General features: G+C 40.7%; 1 protein-coding gene across 9 annotated transcripts in view; it reads right to left on the reverse strand.

The window, feature by feature from the left end:
• Positions 1-20,156, reverse strand: part of LOC139124546 (signal peptide, CUB and EGF-like domain-containing protein 1) — a 54,135-nt gene that overhangs the window by 32,821 nt on the left and 1,158 nt on the right. For 6 of the 9 annotated variants that reach the window (XM_070690955.1, XM_070690772.1, XM_070690712.1 and 3 more), the window contains exon 2: positions 13,462-14,103. In XM_070690955.1, coding sequence (XP_070547056.1) covers positions 13,462-14,103 — 642 coding nt within the window. Of the gene's footprint in view, positions 1-2,577; positions 3,171-13,461; positions 14,104-20,156 lie in introns of those variants that run through there. The other 3 variants (XM_070691157.1, XM_070691222.1, XM_070691093.1) reach the window with 3 other exon arrangements.

Below are 20,156 nucleotides of genomic sequence, written 5' to 3' on the forward strand. Positions count from 1 at the left end.
AGTTAAATGTCTCTGTCAGCATTGACTTGGTATGACTGCTTGATAAACTACATCTGGGATTACAATTCGAGAGTTAGTCACCCCTACCTCCGTCTCTGCATCTCTAGCAGCTGAAAACATCTGTCTCGGCTCACTTTGTTTCGCACTTAAGCTATTTCTCGGTAGTAATAGAGATTCTGTATTTTGCAAACACACCGATGTTGAAAAACAAACTGCTATCGGACCGAGAAGCAGTTACTTAAACAGCGGTCTGAGTATGATTTGATGGAAAGTACGCTTGGGTTCACAATTACGAATTACCGCAGACCGGGTTTACGGTTTCACTTGCAATCAGCCTGAATAATGGTTATCATGTTGGATGGTGCCTGACACAGGGTGTATCTGCAACATAGTTGAATCATTTACTTGTTTCGATGATTTTCACAAATTATTTTCAAGTCGTAAGAAATCTTACTTTATGTGCATTTGTTGTGGGGTGATGCCTTCACTTTGTTAAAAAGCTAACGTTTGACGGCATTTAATAATGGATGATATTTTGGACTAGCGAGGCTAAGATGTGTCTGGGTCGGACCGCGGAGTTACAAGATACTTCAATAATAAACGCATTGCTCAAGAACATTGAAACGAAAACGGCACTGCGACACACAAAAACATTATCAAATATAGTCTTAGTAAAACCTGATAGGTTTCTGGTGTCTGTATCAACTTCACTTCGGTTTACTTGTTGTCATTGCGATGAATTAAAATGCTTGTGGCGCTATGAGAAAGTAATCACAACATAAATGTCAAAACATTACGATTACAGATTACGATCTACAAACAAACATACATACATGAATACATAGATGGATAAATAAATAAATAAATAGATAGATGAATAGATACATATATAGATAGATAATAGATAGCTACACACATACGTAGGTATGTACGTACGTACGTACGTACATACATACATACATACATACATACATACATACATACATACATACATACATACATACATACATGAGAGAGATAGGGGAGAGAGAGAGGGAGAGAGAGAGAGAAAGAGAGAGAGATGAGCGACAGTAAGCATTTACAGCTGTAAAGGAAAATTCAACTCTAGTATCATTTTCTTAGAGAATACCGCTGGCTATGTAACGTATCAATAAATTTATACATTAGGTTTCTGCGCGCTTCAAGGCGCACCGATAATTTCAATCAAAAGTACAAACAGTATTACGTTTTTAAGTCTCGTCGGTTCGAAATATCTCTTGTATTACAAGTTTATTGCTATTAATTAGATGTGGCATACAACGATACAATCAATCATTGAGTGATTATCACATGATTTCAGTAAGATGCAACTGTTCCTCTCATAGGCCAAAGTCTCCATGATATTGGATTTCATCGTATACTGTTGGAGTGCTACTTTCACATGATAATAGTGATGGCAGAGGCTGGTCTCGTCGCTCACTTGCCTGAAAGTGCTCTACATTTGATTTCAATTAGACATAAAGCTGCAGAATTTTCAATTTCTTTCTCATTTTCCTTGGTAACACGAATGTCTACGATTGGCTAAGCTGCCCGACCTCTTCCCGAAACAGGGAGAGAACGATGTTTCACACAGGAGCTGTCTTGAGTAACTGCTTTGGGTCGCATGCACGGCAAGGGCCACTCAGGTGTACTACAGCAAGTATGGTGTACACACAACAGTACACAAGGCCGTAAAATTTCAGTCAGGACAGTAGAATTTATCACAAACGTCACACTGAGTTGGGACATGCTCACTCTCGCATCAAATCCGCGATGTTTGCGGCGAGTAAACAGCACTTAGTCTCCCGTTAATGGCTGTCTTGGTGCAAAATAAAGAAAGCGTGTCTTTAAGATGTAAACATTGTGGAGTGTTTTACGACATTGTACGAGCACTATGGGTCGGCCATTGAAGAGGGTGGTTATAGCCCTCCTCAAACATTACACACAAGTACATGTTTAACTTGGTTTTTCTGACCATTAAACACTGTTGGTTCTACCGTTTTTCTTCAATGAGTTGAACCAGAGAGCATAGCTGAAGAACAGGGATTGCTCCTATTGTCAAAGAAATATGCGGCTGCTCATCCGTGTTGCACTGCAAAAGCTGCCGAGAATTGATGTTTCTAATGAAACGAGTATTGTTAGCCCGGAGAAAACCCCAGCCCCGGACGAAAAGGGATCACATCTTTAGACACTTGTAAAAGCTGTTGGTTATCTCTCCGCCCCTGCGGTGTTCAAGGAACACTATATGTTGAATAGGGCAGGTCGAGCAACGACCGCTAGCACGCCATAACTGTCCCATGAGCGAAGCCTTAAAATTTTAATACACTGGCGCTCCTGAAAAGTTGTTAGAATGGAGCGCACATTGTTTAACAAGGGATGCCCTGGAGAGTGGCTCCAAATTAACAATACATGTAACACGCTCCAAATCAGACACAGCTTAATGTTCCCACAACGGGCGTTTTTTTTTTCTCTGAGGGTTGCCCAATCCCAAGCCTTGAAAGTGGATGTCCCCGACGATATGGATAAAGCTGTTACGTTTACGATGTGTCTTGGACCTACCTTCACTGTTGGTCCGTACCAATAATAAACACACCAGGCAAATACGGAAAGCTAAACAAACAGAGCAGTTCATGGTGACTGATGTACGGAGTTAGCGAAAGTCCGCGCTGTCGAGCGAGAAGTGATTTCTGCGCTGTGAGATCGGTACGGTCGTATTTTTCCATACAAACGCATACGTGTCAACGTCGACGGTTTGACGGGAGCTGCTCTCTCCCCATCTACTACCGAATGGTGTACAAGATAGTATTACAGTGGGCGGACTGACAGACTTCAAATTAAAGAACCAACGGCCGCTTGATCTGAATGTCACACTTTTCTGACCTCTCTTCAGAAACGAAATCCAGTTCGGCAGCTGAGAGCTCGCCATGAAAAGCCCAAGCCGAGCCGCTTCATCGATGCAATGTTCTCAACAGCGGGACATGAGCGCCTGGTAGAAGGGGGTAGGCGATATCACAATAGGTTGAACTTGTAGTCAGTCTCTCAATCAGACAGTCACTAAATATAGCGGGGCGACTGTTTGCACTAAAGTCTTCACATGGAGATTCCAAATGTTTTTTGGATGTGTTACCGGCTCTACCCGCAACAAGTGCACTGTCTTGTTCTCAAAAAGAGGCCTGCCTGGCCCTAGCCTGTAGTAACACTCCTTAGGTCAGTAGACACGAACTCCGTGGTCTGGCTGAGGCACGACGCTAATATTCCTCAAAGTTAGTCAACAGGTCTCGCTCATTCCCTTTTTTCGGATCCAAGCGTTCGGTCAATCCCTGCAGCACCTGTTCTTGGAGATCATGACGTTTGTGCTCACTCGGACTGCGACACACTTCAAAAGACAAACAGGCAGAGACTAACGATTCTTTGCCAGTCTAACAGTCAATATACAGTTTACCTAACGGTTCAACATGTCTCTCACTCAACTGTTAGTTAAAGCACTCTGACTCAAAAGGGAGAAACCGAAGAGGCTGTTCTCGTTGCTAGGATTATAAACTTATTTGTTCCTCATCGACTTCTTTTATTTTCCCCTCTGCTTTTCAGGCGACTCCTAATGCGCGGGAACATGATAGAAAGAATGTTGATATTTATATGCGTTGCGCTGGGGGAACCTGCTGGGGTTCTTCAGACAGCCCATTCTGCAATAACTAGTCCCATTGGCGAGCCCATATCGCGATAGGGAATCAACAGCGCGTGACAAGTCTTTGTTGTTTCACAAATACATACAAATTGGTGCTAACAATTTCTCCACCTACAATCAGAATAGACGAATTATGTTGACAAAGCAGGTTACAGTCTGCACGGTCCACTAATTGCTTTGTCAAAGTAGTGTTTATTGCACTGGACAGGCACGATCAGACGAATGCAATCATGGGTTGGTGCGCGCCGGCGCGGCCAACACGGCTTGAACCGCGTCTATAGTTGTGACTACGCAAAGCGCGTCAGTCAACTTGACGCGAAAAGAACAGGCGGAAAACGCTTGTCCTCTGTAGGATCTGTTACTGTCAAAATGAAGGTCACCGACTTATTCAATATCGCATTTTCTAAAGTCCGTAATCGATACTTTTGGACTTTTTTATAATTACATATTCGAGCTTTTTTTGCTATTTAATATTTCCCAAGCGATATTTCTTTGTGTTATGTAGCAGTACTTTTTCGGCAAAACCGTAATAGAACTTTGCATCTTTCAAATGTATTTGGCACATAAGTGCCGTCCAAATTTGCCTCCAACGAAGTTAACGATTTTATGATTTGAGTCTCTTGTACCCCGTGTTGACAGATTGATTATAATGAGAGGGGGCGTTCTCAAAGTTCACAAATTTTAAAGTGTCGTCCATTGTGCTTCTGTCGAGATTGTTTGTCCAATTTGAACCAGGCCAGCACTTTTGATTGGGCTGTTTATTTTTACCATGCTGGCGATGACCCCAGTTCTGACCCCCACCATGCGTACTAACCTTCTAAAAACCACCAGCATGCCGGTAAAAGAACAGTTGACGACATTGAAAATGACCGAATCATGGTTAGAACTTTTCATACGCAACTTACCTCTGCCCACAATACCGCCTATGTTGCGACATGTAACATGCAAAAACAAACCGATTCAGAAAACATGCTACAAAATAGCACACGTCCTTTTCCCTGGTTATTCTCATATTTGGATGATAATCACATCAAGAGTGAGAATTGAACAGGGAATTTTTGCATGTGCAGTCATTAAGCTCAATAATGCCAAATTACAGACGCCTTGACATTTTAATTTGCCACCTCGAAAAAATATTCTTCTCTACATAAGGCGGGAAAAATGACTAGCGTTTGACACGATTACTGCTGTTTGTATTTCCCCCTGCTATGTTTGTCGAGAACTTTGACCTGGAGAAGGGTCTTCTATGTTGACATGTGGGCACTTGAACTTGCTCTTGACTTCATCAAATAGTCTGGAGTGCTAACACTCAAGCACTGGAGTGCGTGCCCACGTTGCAGCGATAACTGAAGTGGAAGTTGTCTTCGTTTACGTTCCCTGTGCCGGTAGATGCAAATGTGTGCAGTAGCACTTTACTGATCGACAAGTCGTTCCGTTGCGTAAACGGCACTTGCTTGTATGATGTCTAGCTTTACATGCTCCTGATATATCACTGTCTGGATGTCTCCGAAGGGTTGAAAACTTGCCGTATTTTCGATTTGGTTCACTTGAAATGAGTCCCTGGACCAAAAACTGTCACGGGTGTTATGAATTCCAAGTTTGGTATCAGCAATGCCAGGAGTCACATTCAAGAATGTAAAAACACAAACATCAAACAACTTTGTCTTTAACTTAAAGTCAAATTACAAAATTACTTCGAACATTTGCTCTCTGAGTTTTGATGTAAAATACCATTTCATACTAATGTGCGCGCATACACGACGCTGAGAAGGCCATGGTCCGGTCTTACGCCAAAAACAATGCCAAAATTCAGTGTCGTTGAGGGCGCGTGTCAGGACACCTTTTCACCTCCGTCACGTTCCATGCTCTCCAGTTCTGTGTCCAACCACAGACAAGGAGATTTTTCTCCTTGTCTGTGGTCCAACTACCTCTTCAACTCTTCTTTTGTTGTCTTTGTTTCGAGGAAAGTCTTAAAGGAATAGCATGCTACTTTTCACCGAAACAAAGTTGTTGTTTTGTTTATTTTGTATTGTTTTTATGTAATATCTACATCGCCCGCTATCACGAAACTTTCTGAATTAGCCGTTGACAAAAACGAACCTTAGAGAGGGTACAGGTGAAACCAGGGAGGACCTATTTTCTGTTCTCTACCAGGAATATATTCTAGTTAAGCTAAGGGTTTCTTTAACTAACTCTTCACCTGCACTTACCGCTCACCAGGGTTGCATTTGACTCCCGTTACATCATGCACTGACGTCACAATTGGAGTTTATTGTCGATATTGCGAACACTTCTTGACATAAAAGAATAAATAGGTGCTTCTTTGTCCCGCCCACGTTATACTTTTGTCTGGACTTATTTTAGAAAAGAAATGTGAAAAGGGAAACCGAAGTCTGACAAGTAGAGTGTCTAAGGGGAGTGGAAGCAGTCGTTTTCCTGTCTTTTGATTTCATAGGAACTGGACCAGCTCTGCACTCAGGTTTTCCTGCTAACGTAGTGGAAGGAATAGCACCTTGAAGACGTATACCATTATCTGATGTCTTGAACTTACGGCTATTTCACGTTCGTAATTTTTTTAAGTAGGTGCCACGACGCTTCAACATTGAAGTTCAAGAGTGTACTGTAGTTAGAGGTCCATCTAAGTTGTGTGGTATCGTTTGAAGCACGCCACTACCGACAGGCGACCGACATCAGGTAGTACACGCCCCGAAAGTGTTAGCCTTAAACTTTAGCTCAAACTGTCTTCAATAAAACTTTGAAACATTCTCTTACTAAATCAAGAATAAAAATCAGGGGTCACCATGCGAAGTTTGGTATTAGAGAAACAAATTAGCTAAAGAAAAAATATTGCTCAGGTTGTTTTGGAAAAACTACAGAAGCAATGTAAATCTTAATTTTTGTTTGCGAACCAGTAAAATCTCCAAATAGTCATGTTGTCACTGATAAATTGGAGTCTAGATTTCACAAACTGTCCACATTAATAGAGGCAGAGTCTAGATGTACAAACTGTCCATAATAATAGTGGCATTCCATATACAGGCAGTGTTGAGAGAACTAATTCTGAGCATATCCACATGCCCCCAGAATAAACCTTAAAATATGCACAACAAAGGCACCGCAAAAGTAAAACAATTTCAATATTGTCTTTTAACGTCCTCAAGGTGGTGTCTCTTTTTTGCACTCTTTTCATTTTACCGACATCACTATAATACACAGACTGCGGAATTATATCTTTGCTGCAATTTTAAAAGAAATGCCAAATTGGCCGAAGTAGTCTAGACGTGGCGATTCTGAGGAACAATTCAATTATTCTTTCAAGCCTTGCCTAACATTTACCGATATTTGAAATTCAAAGTAGCCACTTTTCCTTCGTTAACTCTATGGGGAAACATAACATTTTCAACTTTCCAAAAACAAGACGTCAAAATTTTTCAATTTCTTACTGCTAGAGCTTTGCATTGAGACCCAACTAGCAAGGTATTGAAATCACAGTCTGAATATCTGTTCCCGGGGCGTATGCTACCTTAACAACACAACTGAACAGTACATTTGTGGAAAAATTAAACATATCAAACATACCAGCGAGGTTACGTAAAAGTATTTGCATTGTTTCATAAACGAATGAGGTCCATTTAGCCCATAAGGATATTCAAGTTTTGTAGAGAATGATTGGAGAGCTGAAGTCCTATGACTGTGGACTATAAGTAACACATACTATTCTTCAGAACTAACTAAAAGCGATCTTGTTTATGGTTTGCATAGCTCTGAGTTTGTCCCAATAGGCCTAGGGACCGTGTCTCAAGTGATTGTCAATAACAGATAACGCACTGTCCATGAGCGTGTATTCTAAACATCTAGCTTTCAAATATTGCACGTTCGTTACTCCACAGAAGATAAAATCCCGTGCTATAAGTTTGCTGTCTTCAAATCATCAAAACATCTACCTGAATTTAATGATTTGTGAGTTGGAGTTGACACGTATACAATCGCTTACGTATTCACCGTCTCTAGATTGCCGCCTTCCTTTTCCGAATCCCCCCGAAAGACACTTTAAAATCGTTTTAAATCGCTTCCTTTGTCTAAAACATCTTTGTGTGACTATCTTTGTATCTTTCGGTTTGTCTGTCTGACTCGTCCACCTTCTTAACTGTTTATCCCCGCCTCTTTCCTGCAATTCTCATTCAGTTGCTCCGACTCTCAATGCTTTGTCTTTTTTCCGCCTGCCCTCTCTCTCTCTCTCTCTCTCTCTCTCTCTCTCTCTCTCTCTCTCTCTCTCTCTCTCTCTCTCTCTCTCTCTCTCTCTCTGTTTTATGAGTTCGTCCTGCAACCGATAGTCAGTCCTTACAATGTGTCTTGGAGACTCGAATGCGGTGCATTTGAAATGCCAATTATATTAGGTAATAAGGACATTTCAACATGAAAGCCACTCACACTGAGAGGAAAACTACTGTAGGTGTGTGTTTGTCTAGGCGCCTTAGCTCAGTGTTTGTGCAAATCTGTGTGTGAAGTACTGAGGCGTACATGATATAATGCGGTTTTGGAGTAGAACTGAAGGCACTGTGATTCATCTATTCCTGAATGGTGAACGATACTATAGCGTCGTTGCTTGAATTGGCGACGTCCACTGTCCCTTCGTTTTCGCTCCATTTACTTCGTTGATGGAGCGTCACCGGCTATTATGTGACCGATCGCTAAATTTAGAAAGGTGGGATGCCCTTGGAGAAAGCCGCCAGGTATTTCAATGGGTAAATAAGAACACGGCAGGGTTTCTAATTTGTCTCCAAGGGAATTTTCTGATTCCGAAGACATTCGGAAATGTCTGTCACGAGTGCTGTATACCGGGCGTGTTTTTGAATTAAGTTCACCCATAGACAGTAAGGAAACGTTAACCGCTTCTCTACTGTCTATGGTTCGGCTAAATGAAACTCTAAATTTTGAGGATTTTTTCACTATTTTTGTGTGTCAACTGTAAGTTCTTGTTCTACTCCCAAAAATATGTTGAACACCTACTATTTAGCTTGTCAACACAGCGTCTACACGTGTACAATGCACTCTTAAGTTATTGTTTACATCTAAATGCTTGTCCCGGAACTAAAATTCACTTATCAAGAATAACAGTGCAGTCTACACATGTACAGGCCGAGTTGACAAGCTGAATACTGTGTATCTTTGGGGAGTAGAACAAGAAACTGTCGTTGACATTTCACACGAAAATATCGAACAAAATCATCAACAGTTAGGTACAGCTATTAGTCCTTTCATTGAAAGTAACTAGACATTGTTGCCGCTTTTCGCTACTTTGATTATCTTCTTGGAAGTGGCGGACAGAGTAATCTGCATTGATCACACCACAAGCCATATTTCAACGCCATTGTTTGTAAAGAAGTAAATTGCCATTAAATTGCTTACTAAAACAAACCGCATTGATAACGGCCCGCTTACTTGAAAAGGGAACCGCATACCACAACTTAAACTTAGGCTGTTTGCGCATCGTCTCCGGCGATCCGGAGCCCTCAGCTCGCCGTTCGACACTAATGCCCGGGGATAGAAGGTTAATTCGATATTTCAGTCACCGTTATGTATTTCAAATAACTTTTTTTCCTATTTTCAAAAAACATTGTCTGGTTGGTATCCACATAACGAACGAGGGCGTTTTCTCCTTTCTGCAGAAATTTCTCAGCTCGCACGTGCATTGCCTACCAACTCGGTGTAAACAAGCCCAGAGTTGAAATACGCCTAGTCTGTATTTATGTTGCGTTAAAATTAATAGGTGGCTTGGAGAGATAATAAACAAACTAAACACTCGACTTGTCCTTCACTCGACGTTGTGTTTTCACTGTCTCGATAGAAACTGTATGTGGTGTATATATCTCCAGGCTCTATTTGCTTACGTTTTTCGTCGAAAGAGCTTTGGTTGTCTTCGAAGACACGAAAAAAACACCATGTGTCTGCGCGTGGTAAGCAATCATTGGACAGTTTAACGTTCTGCAACACATGTTATGTGTTCTTCATTTCACTGCTATCCGTAAATTATCCGATTCTGAAACGGCAGCACACTAAAACGAAAACAACTACTCTTTAGTTCTAAACTATTACCACGTGGAGCATCATTCTCCCCCACTCACGGAGAGACACTTCGCGTGCTTTTCTTAGTGCCCTGTCAATAGCTTTATATTGTGGAGATAATTTATCTTACAAGCAATAATACCGGTAAAACGTCTTGTTTTCGCCTACTACCACACAACTCGGTTAAATAATGAGCTTTATTTCTTCAGCACGATGCTGACTAAGTCTGTTCGTCCTATACGTGTCACCTTCCCGCGAAAAATTCTCCGACGTCAGTCTGCAATTTAATGTAAGAATTAAACTTTTCCTCTTTGACAAATTTTAGAGAGGTTAATGTTACACAGGCGTCAATTTGTCTCTATTTGCGGAAATTCTTTGTGGTAAAAACATTAAGAAGTAAGAAATCGGAGTCGATATCGTTTGCCATAAATTGTCACGAAGTCCTTGCAGACTTTAAAATGCCTGAGTTGATGTGAAAAATACGTTGAATTACGGCCGAAAGCGTCAAATTTAATGTAAGACTCTTCGACGAAAACTTCTATTTAACCACACTGACGCCACATTCAGACAAGATCGTGCATTTTCAACGTAGAATTTCCGAGCGGTATGTGATTTTGGCGTGAGAAAAATGTACCTAGACACACGCTTTGACCTCAACTGGAAAATAGTCGTTCATAATTCAAAGAACGAGCGCATAATCGCTGGCTCTCCCGGGGTTTCAATCGATTATTTCCTTCCGCTGCTTGACAAAAGAATTCCAGAAAGTTGTAAACGGGACGACAAGTTACTGAGCAAACCTATAAAAGTGAACCATTTGAGGGACTCCTGCTAAAACAATCGTCCCCGCTGTTAAGATCTACATGTTGGTCATCACTGGTGGATGCTTAACGGTTCGAAAATGTCAATGGTATGCCCATTTCAAGTTTCGCCCAGTCGGGTGAAGTTAGGTCTCTACTGTTGTCAGTTTGACAAAGAAACTCCTTTGAAGATTTCAGCGAGCGTTTTCAGCAAGACTTCTCCTGAACCAGATATATCAGCTCACTTTGAAAGTTTCCATTTGAAATTAAAACACGTGTTCTGTTTCAAGTTATGCTGTTGTTGACTAATGATTGTAAGAAACTGAAGGGTCGTTAGTCGTCAAACATCCTTTCAAACTCTCGTCTCGCACGAATAATACGTTAAAGACGATGCTTTAATTTACCCTTTTCTATATGTGTGGGTAGCAACGGAGAGACGGAGACACAGACAGACAGACAGGCACTGAGAGACAGTGAGTGACAAAGATAGAAAGGCGCTGTGAAGGCCCATGATTATGTTACCGCCAGTAAAGAAGAGTGGATATCAGAGGTGATGTCCTCTCTTCATCACCTGAATGATGAATATGATGATGAATATGATGAATATGATGAATATGATGAATATGATGAATATGATGATGATGATGATGAATATGATGAATATGATGATGATGATGATGATGATGATGATGATGATGATGAATATGATGATGATGATGATGATGATGATGATGATGATGATGGTGGTGGTGATGATGATGATGATGATGATGATGATGATGGTGGTGGTGGTGGTGATGATGATGATGATGATGATGATGATGATTAGGAGGAGGAGAAGGAAGAAGAAGAGGAGGTGGAGGAGGAAAGAAAGCAGTTCTTTCTCATTCAAAAGGGAGTGGCGAGGAAAGTACAGTGCCAGCAGTTTTAAAATGTCGCAACACTTTGGTTGATGTGCAAGCTGCCTGCACAGAAAAGGTTTGTACTTGGAAAACCCAATAACTGATTTTTGTTTGCCGTATGTCAGTTCTGTTGGTCCACTCTTTCAAACTTTCACAATCGGGCGTGTACAGTCTAAGGAAATTATTAATATATTAATCATTAAATATGAATATTTTTAATAAAATCGTGATATTTCATCAGGGTTGAGCTTCTGTTCTGCAATGTAATGTTTACATATTGTAATTGGACGGCTTTTCAAATGTGATCCGTAATCGTTCAGTGATTTCCCAAGTATTGGAGAGCGGAAAGAAGCTTGTTCTCATGAAATACCAAATATAATTTTATTAATTTTATTATTTTTGATAATTATGATATTATTATCATTTTGCGTAGATGATACGCTTCGAATTTGTCCGTGCGTTCGATTTCAACTAGGACATCTGTAAATGCGAATAGCGAGCCAAACTATTGCCTTCATCGATAATAATATTACAATATGGATATGGATCATCTGTTTGACAAAATAATCAAGTACACAGCTGAAAATCGTCCAAAAAGGTATCAATTGTAAGCAAGCTTTCACGCTTCATTAGCCATAACTTTTCATATTTTTTTCATTAATCTTGTTCTGACTGTAAAAGTTTCCTTATCTACTCCAAACAATCATGTCACTACACTCCGTGTTTGAGGTATAGTCAAGTCGTCTCTTGTACCGTGGTGTACCACCCAGTGTTATTGTTGACAAGTGAATTCTAATTCGGACTCCAATTACATTAGACAACAATAACATTGTATATTGTCCATGATGCATGGTATGAGCAAGGCAGATACTTTGCACTTCAACCTACTTTAGGGGAGGATGAAATGTACTTAATTTACAGAGTAAAAAAGTGTAAATATTACCAAAAACTAAAGTTATCTTCTCTCTAAAAGGAAGTAGGCAAAGAAAATGCACTTTACACACTAAACATTCATTGAAAAATGCTGGTACAGAAAGCAGCTTAAGAAATGCAGCGTTTTGAGCTTTAAAATGAGCATTTTAGCGTTTAAATTTCTGTAATTTTTGTCTGGTTTTGCAACAGCATATTTTTTACGTTAGCGCAGTCGTTACAGACATTCGATCACCCGTATAGTGGTTGGTTTCGCTTGAGCGATCGAGCAAAATGTACACCCAGAGCTAACTGTAGACAGCGAATTGATATGACATGCTTCTTTATATACAAATGCATGCAAATTTGTTTTGACAAGATTTCCTTTGATTTTCCCGGCATGCATCTGTTCGACATCATGATCTGACAATCAATTCGTCATTTCACGCATCCAGGGTTCTGTGCACAGTGGCTGTTCCTCACTCACGTAGGTTCAGAGACATTGCCATCTTATATCACGTTTGATCGAGAGGATGGTTACAAAACAAAGGTTACCAAACCAGAATAAGGTTATCTGATTATATCATCACTACAGAGTTGACTTTGTTCAAACTGAGAATTATGCAAATGTTGAGCTTAAAATCAGAAATTGAGTATGATTTAATCAGCCTGGTGATTGTCACGTGACACGTACTGGAGATATGATACAATAAGAGAAGCGAGGATGGGGTTCAATACATTAAATCTGACAGACTACAATTAAGAGGTTGGGGATTAAAATTAAAACTAAAAGCGCAGAACAGAAAAAACTTACGGTAACGGAACAGCGATGCGTTAGTGTTTTTAGTTTCAATATAACGAACACGATTTGAAGAGCATCAGCGATTGAAAACAAGAACGTTTCCTGTAGCTTCAGTTTGGCTTGCGGAATGCCGGTTTTTGCAAAACCCTTACCCTGAAATTTTCTCTGTGGGCAAAGTAAAAGGGTTTTTCAACGCCCGTACAGCTGCGACGCGCATCAATTTCTGATAGCTCTCTCATTAATGCTCGATGCATAATTTCTTTCATGTATTAATTTACTAACCTGTATCCGGTATGAGTGTCACAGTGGCCTTACACAGTCCCGATCCTGACCGAAAATCCCCGGCAGGAACCCGATTGAAACCGGCGTAGATATTGTAGTCCACTTGCCCATGTAAGGGAACTTGCCCTTTCAAAGTGTACAGGTATTTACTGACAATCACTCCCTTTATCCAGTTCTGGTTGTTCCACTCTATTCTTTCGTCGCTTATTTCCAGGATCAGTCGGCTTCCGTCGTCGACCAGGTCGTCGACGATTTTCATCAGCAGTCCGCCGTTGATGGTGGCCGCCATGTGACCGGGCAAACCGTTGCTGTACACTCGCATTTGTCGGTTGAAGACTTGCGTCTCCGCCATATTGCTCGTGTGTCCATCATCCCCGCCAAAGCCGTCTCCGCTCACGGAGTCGGAGATATCGAGCGTCCATAGCCTTGGTGGCTCATTATAGTCCAATGCAAACCTCACAGCTCTGTATGGTCCTGAGAAATCAATTTTAATGACTGCCTGACTATCACATTTTGTGTTACCGTCTGGCTGGGGGGGCACCAGCACATCTATGTAGTCATTCTCGCCAGACACTGTACCCTGCAAGAGGTCGATAACTATTGTTTCTCCAACGCGAACACCACCATCAACGAGGGCAAAAACTGAAAAAAGTGATAATAAAAATATCATTAAATGCATTTATATTGCAGTATTTCACCTGAAAAGAAATATAAGATTTAAATGGGATGACAAAAATCTCGTCACAAGTATTGCTCATTGCGTTTACTACAATTTTTTATTGTAAAGATAGGAATTTTGTCGTCACAATCGTCATCGTCGTTGTTTTCATCATCATCATCATCATCATCATCATCATCATCATCATCATCATCATCGTTGTCGTCGTCATCGCCCCCACCACTGCCGTTGTCCTGGTCATCATCATGGTCGTTGTCAAAATTATGTAATCTAACATAAACACAAGCATAAATATCTATCCTTCTTTTACCATTTGCGCCAACCACACATTCGGATAACCATAACTATTAGTCCGCTCAAATCAAGTTAGTCAAAATTTAAAAATTTCAATACAAATTGTCGTTTGTCGCAGTCACCGAGGAAGCTTATCACATCAGTTTTTTTTTCATATAATTTAGAAGTGGTTCTGTTTACAGTGGTGAAGGAAACTTGTCCAGTTATTTGTTGTCAGAAATACATCGATACTTTCGATGACGTAATTTTAAGTGTTTACCACTAGTTATATCATTGGCCTATGTAAACGTTATGTCTGTGAGCAGTAAGTCGAGAGACGCTGGAAACAGAAATAGTGTCCATCGTTAAACCAAACAATGGAAAACAGTAACTGGCCACTTATCATCCTACCCCAACAGTGGCAGAAAACACTCCTCACATAACGTATGGCGCGAAGCAAAGTTGATAAGAACCAGTGTCACAAAAGGTGACTGGTGTGAGATGTAGCAGAGTACAACGGAACTGAATAATTTGCTTGTGGCGTTCTTTGCCATCAATAATAGACTTGATTCAAGTCCATGATTTTGTAAAACAAAACTGTTTCAGCAATGCATTAACGTTTGCCTTTTTATGCGAAACGCTTTGACTGAGATGCAATACTATCGTGCACCGTCTTCACTGAATTATACAGAGCGTGATACCTGGGATTGTGTGGCCGGGGTGAACAATATGGATAGTGCACTTACGCATGCGTGTAGTGAAAGCTGTTGGCAGTAAATTTCTACTAATGTGAATCTCATGATAACTCCACTACACTGCATTCACTGAATTATTTTTTCATTGACACACTGGTACCAGGTATACACCAATATGTGTAAGTAAGGGCCAGTATCTGTACATTTTGACCATTTTTGTCCATTATGTTTGTTTTGTATGTCAATTGCAAGTGACTCCCCTCAGCGGGTCGGAACAACAACAATTTAGCTAGTCAACACAGCATCTACAAATGTAAAGTGAACTATTATCGTTTGCGCTTGTATTCTATAGCCCGGACCAGAATATGTACTGATCAACAATGCAGTCTGTACATGTACAGGCTTAGTTGGCAATCTCAACACTTTGTATCTTAAAATGCGTTGGGGTGTAGTACAGGAAAGTGAAGTTGACATTAAACAGAAATCATGAAAAGCTACAGCTATTGACGCTATATATACGTCACAAGTATACTTTATTCACGGGGAAATTTCCCATGTGCTTGATGGAGAAACTACAAACCAACTACTGCTACTCATATCCACGCAGTCTTGGAACTTCGGACAAACGCGTGTTGACTAGGTGTTACTTGATTTTTGGTCTATTCTGAATTAAAATTGTCAACGTCTTGAGCTATTAAAATCAGTGCCCTTGGTCATGGGGAAGGGGGGGGCTAGCACTGCAGTGTTTCCGATACGGCCCCGGGAACTTGAAAGGCAATCAGATTGACGACTCAAGTGACACTTATTCCTCATCCACTCCACTGAATATTACGTAATGGTGCTGTTGTATTTGATTGCAAGGAAGTTTTTTTGACTGCACTGATTCAAATTCTGTCGAGGAAGTGTGAGTCATTGTATTCAGCTGCCTTGTCAGAACCAGTGGGACTGGCATTGTGCTCGACCAAAGTATGTAACAAAAATGGCCTTCGCGCATAAGCTAACACATTTGTTGTTCTTGTTTAACAAGAGCTATGCGGCCAACCTGTACATTTCAACAACAAACAAAGATGTTTTCGAATTTTCAAAGCGTTAAGTTGTTAGCAATACCGCAAGTAATCTAGGCTCCGGGGCTTCTCACCGTGAAAAGAGGGAAATAGACAAGCTCCTATCAAAATAGCTGTTAGAAAGAACAAAACTTAAAGAGGATATGTAAACAGTAATTGGGTTATTGCCCTGCTAAGAAAACGTTTTCTTTTGTCTAAGAAATATATCTAAGTGGATCGAAATCTCAGTGGTGCATTAGCGGTGTCTTCTAGACGGCCGAGTGTTTCCGCAAACTGTAACATGGAAGTCCACGCAACTTTTATCAAGGACCAGTGACCTTTTCGTCAACCCTTGAAACATTCAAATAACAATTCAGGAAAACGTTCCACTTAAACTTTATAGAACGACTATAGCTAATGGCGATATTTCGTCTGGGTGAATATTTACCGCTTCTTTCATTTCATCGTCACGGCTGAGTCGTAAAGTTGAACGTTCGATTTTCGCTCATATGTGCACCGATTGAGGGCGGTAGTACGAAACTTGCTGCGTGTATGCCTAGGCGTCAAACGGAGCAAGGGTGCTGGAGAAAGATAGAAAGTCCCTTGAAGTTACACCTTAGGGGGCGGCACTCTCACAAGATATTGAGATAATTGACTGTGAAAACGTGAAAGGAAGTTAATTAGCGTCAATTAGTTTCCAATACATTGCGGTTACGTGTTTATGGCTAACAGTGTGTATCTTTGCTAAAGTGCTGTTTTTTTAAAATGTATCGACAATAATTACGTGAGGAATAATTGTTTAAAGATGCAAGTTTACAACGAGCTGGAAGGGTATTCCACTGAAAGTGGGACCCGATGCGTTAATACCATCATGACGTTGCGAAAATCGTTACATTATTTGTTATGAAAACCCAAGAGATGGTTGGATGTTTTCGTCCAATATAACTGTTAGACTGCTAATGCTGGCAGAAACAAAAATCCCAGACAGTACAAATTTCCTGCAAAAAAATCATCACAAAAATTCAGGGCAGATACATCTGATTTGGAAATATCTTTACTGAAGCTATCATCAGAATGTATTTTATTCAAGAGATCAGGAGATAAGGATGATTGATGGAATATTTGTGGAATTTTTCGGAAATATGTTCCGCATGTTGAACCGGAAACGTCCAGTTTTAAGAGAAGTCTTGAAGTTCATTGGACTTTCAACTGATTATACAGACATGCTTCAAAAGTGAAAGCACACAAAAGATTATTTGTTAAAGGCTGGCTAACTAAATCGTCTCTTTAACTTGACCTCACCAACCTTACAAATGAACAACCGAAAATTATCTCCAGGCATTGGTCTTCAAGGTTTGGAATAAGTCGTGTTTGTGTTTTGTGGCTGTCTTCCTTACTTAGTTCGTCTCAGTGTATGTATGTATGTATGTATGTATGTATGTATGTATGTATGTATGTATGTATGTATGTATGTATGTATGTATGTATGTATGTATGTATGTATGTATGTATGTATGTATGTATGTATGTATCTGTCTGTCTGTCTGTCTGCCTATATATGTATGCACCCATTGTATCTGCTTACGTATCTGTGTAAACATGAACGTATTCATTTGTGTGTGTGTACGTGAGAAAGGTTTTGCAGAATTTTATTCATTGATTTCACCGTCTACCTGTGTATCACTCTTACAATCTGACAATTAATAATTTTTCACCTTTATATAACGGTTAAAAGACGTGCATATCCCCATCATTATCCCCAATTTTTTCGTTACCACCACCACCACCATCATCATCATCATCATCATCATCATCATCATCATCATCATCATCATCATCATCATCGTCGTCGTCGTCGTCGTCGTCGTCGTCGTCGTCGTCGCGTTGTTCAATTAAGGATCATTGAACCGAATCTAACGAGAATTCGTGTTGTTAATCTAAAAGAATGGTTTCTAATCTATGCCAACGATGTGGAACATTGCAATGGTTACTGACCAGAGATACAACTCTTCATCTCAACATAGATGCATCTTGTCTGTGACTGTGCATATATATATATATATATATATATATATATATATATATATATATATATATATATATATATATATATATATATATATATACACGGTATTCCCAGAAGACCACCACCAGGTTAGTAAACTTGACCCGATGCGTCACAGACGAAGACCTGTCACAGTCAAATTCACGGTGTCTCAAGACCAAGGTGGGTTAACTAAACATGAAAAATTCTCAAATCGCAGAACGGAAGTTGGTAAGCACAGCGGAGATTTAATGTGCACTCAAACGGTGTGATAAACCGGTCTTTAAATTGGCGAGGAATTCAGTCTGGCTCTTAAAGACTGGTTTTTGGAAACATTTGTTTTTTTTATAGTAAAGGACTAAACGTCTTATTGCGTTTGGAGAACAGTTTTTATTTCTGCCCATAAACATACTCGTTAAGAAAGTTTCGAAAACACGACTTTCTGAATAAAGATATACTCTGTACATGGCATGAAACCGGTAATATGTACACATCAACTGGTCATGGCAGGAAATCATCGATGGCGGGGGTTGAATTTGGATCCAAGGAGTCACATGGCCGATCTTGTGCCAAGTTGTAAGTGATACAAGCGATGCTACAGTGTTAACGGAAACGAGGGAGACCATTTTCAGAAAAAAAATCGCGCAGCATTCTCGCCTCAAGGTCACGTGGTATTGAGCTCGTATCTTTCGATACCTTAGTCCCACTTGGACTTTTAATCAGTCAATTTGAATCTGATCTGTGATGGTCTGTTTTTGTCATTACAGTTCTCTGCAACAGCGCTCTGTATGACGTAGTCAACTTCCAAATTACATTGTAGATGAAACGGCGGGATCTGGCCAAAAACATCCGTCTCCGATCGTTCCCACTTCCGACTACGCTATGTGTTAATTGCGCGTTATTGCTTTCCTCAACGATTTTCCGTTATATTTTTTCACACTTAATTAACACTTTAACTGCAGAAGCGATACACATAAATTTAACTGGAACTACTTTATCTCGATAACTAAGTTGCATTCATTTCGTATACCAGCCTCTCCAATCGGTCGTTCACTTCGGGTATAGTGGTCATCTAGGTCCGCCGGGTCTGAGGTCGTCAATCGGTCATTTCGCCATGCAGCTAACGCTTTCAGCTCACCGGGCCCTAACAGCGGAGACCCATATCCCACACCGGTTCACCCTGAACTGCTAAAATCGTCTATTGCGTTTTCTAGGTGACCCGGGGCCCCCTCTTCTTTCAGCCAGATTCGAGCGTAGAAGGCCAAATAAAAAACCGCCGAGTAGAATTTTGCATAGAGAGTGTATTTTGGTGACCTTTCTCATCTGTCAACGTTAGGCACTTTTCAGCGATATTAGCGTTTTCAAGTGCTGCTCCTACTGAGCGTCCACAAAGAAAAACACATGTCCGCTCTCGCGGGAATAAGTTCCCGCCGATGTCTCATATCAACTGTACCATTACAACCGGACGCGTTTGGTTAACTGTCAATGCCGCATCGCACCGCAACGCTTGCTTTTTTTCTCGCGGAGAAATTTCCCAATAGCTGCGAAACAAACGGCTGCACTACGGTCTTACTCACTTTTTCGAAGTATGAGGGGTACGTACTTTGACCCCGGTTTGTGTGTGTGGTTTCACAGGAAAGCCTCGTCCCACAGACACAGAGAAAGTCCCCGTGTATCTGACGTAAAGGATCGCGATGTATTGAGTCAACCGACTATTACTGGAGAGCATCTGCTCTGCATCTCGTCTGCCCTGCTCGCAATAGTGTTGGCAGGCTACAAGTTTGTTTAGTAAACTTGACTTCTTTGAGCAGTCAGATTTATTGTGTGAACAAAGTCAATCTCAGATCTCAGCGTCGACGTGACCTTTACATCACTTTGGATTCAGATTTCGACACTGTTTCAACTACATAATGGAACACGCGTGCGAAGCAGCCTTTCACCTATTGGTTGTGCCTTGCACC

Source organism: Ptychodera flava, chromosome 1 (genome assembly GCF_041260155.1).
Source record: "Ptychodera flava strain L36383 chromosome 1, AS_Pfla_20210202, whole genome shotgun sequence".
NCBI classification, from domain to species: domain Eukaryota; kingdom Metazoa; phylum Hemichordata; class Enteropneusta; family Ptychoderidae; genus Ptychodera; species Ptychodera flava.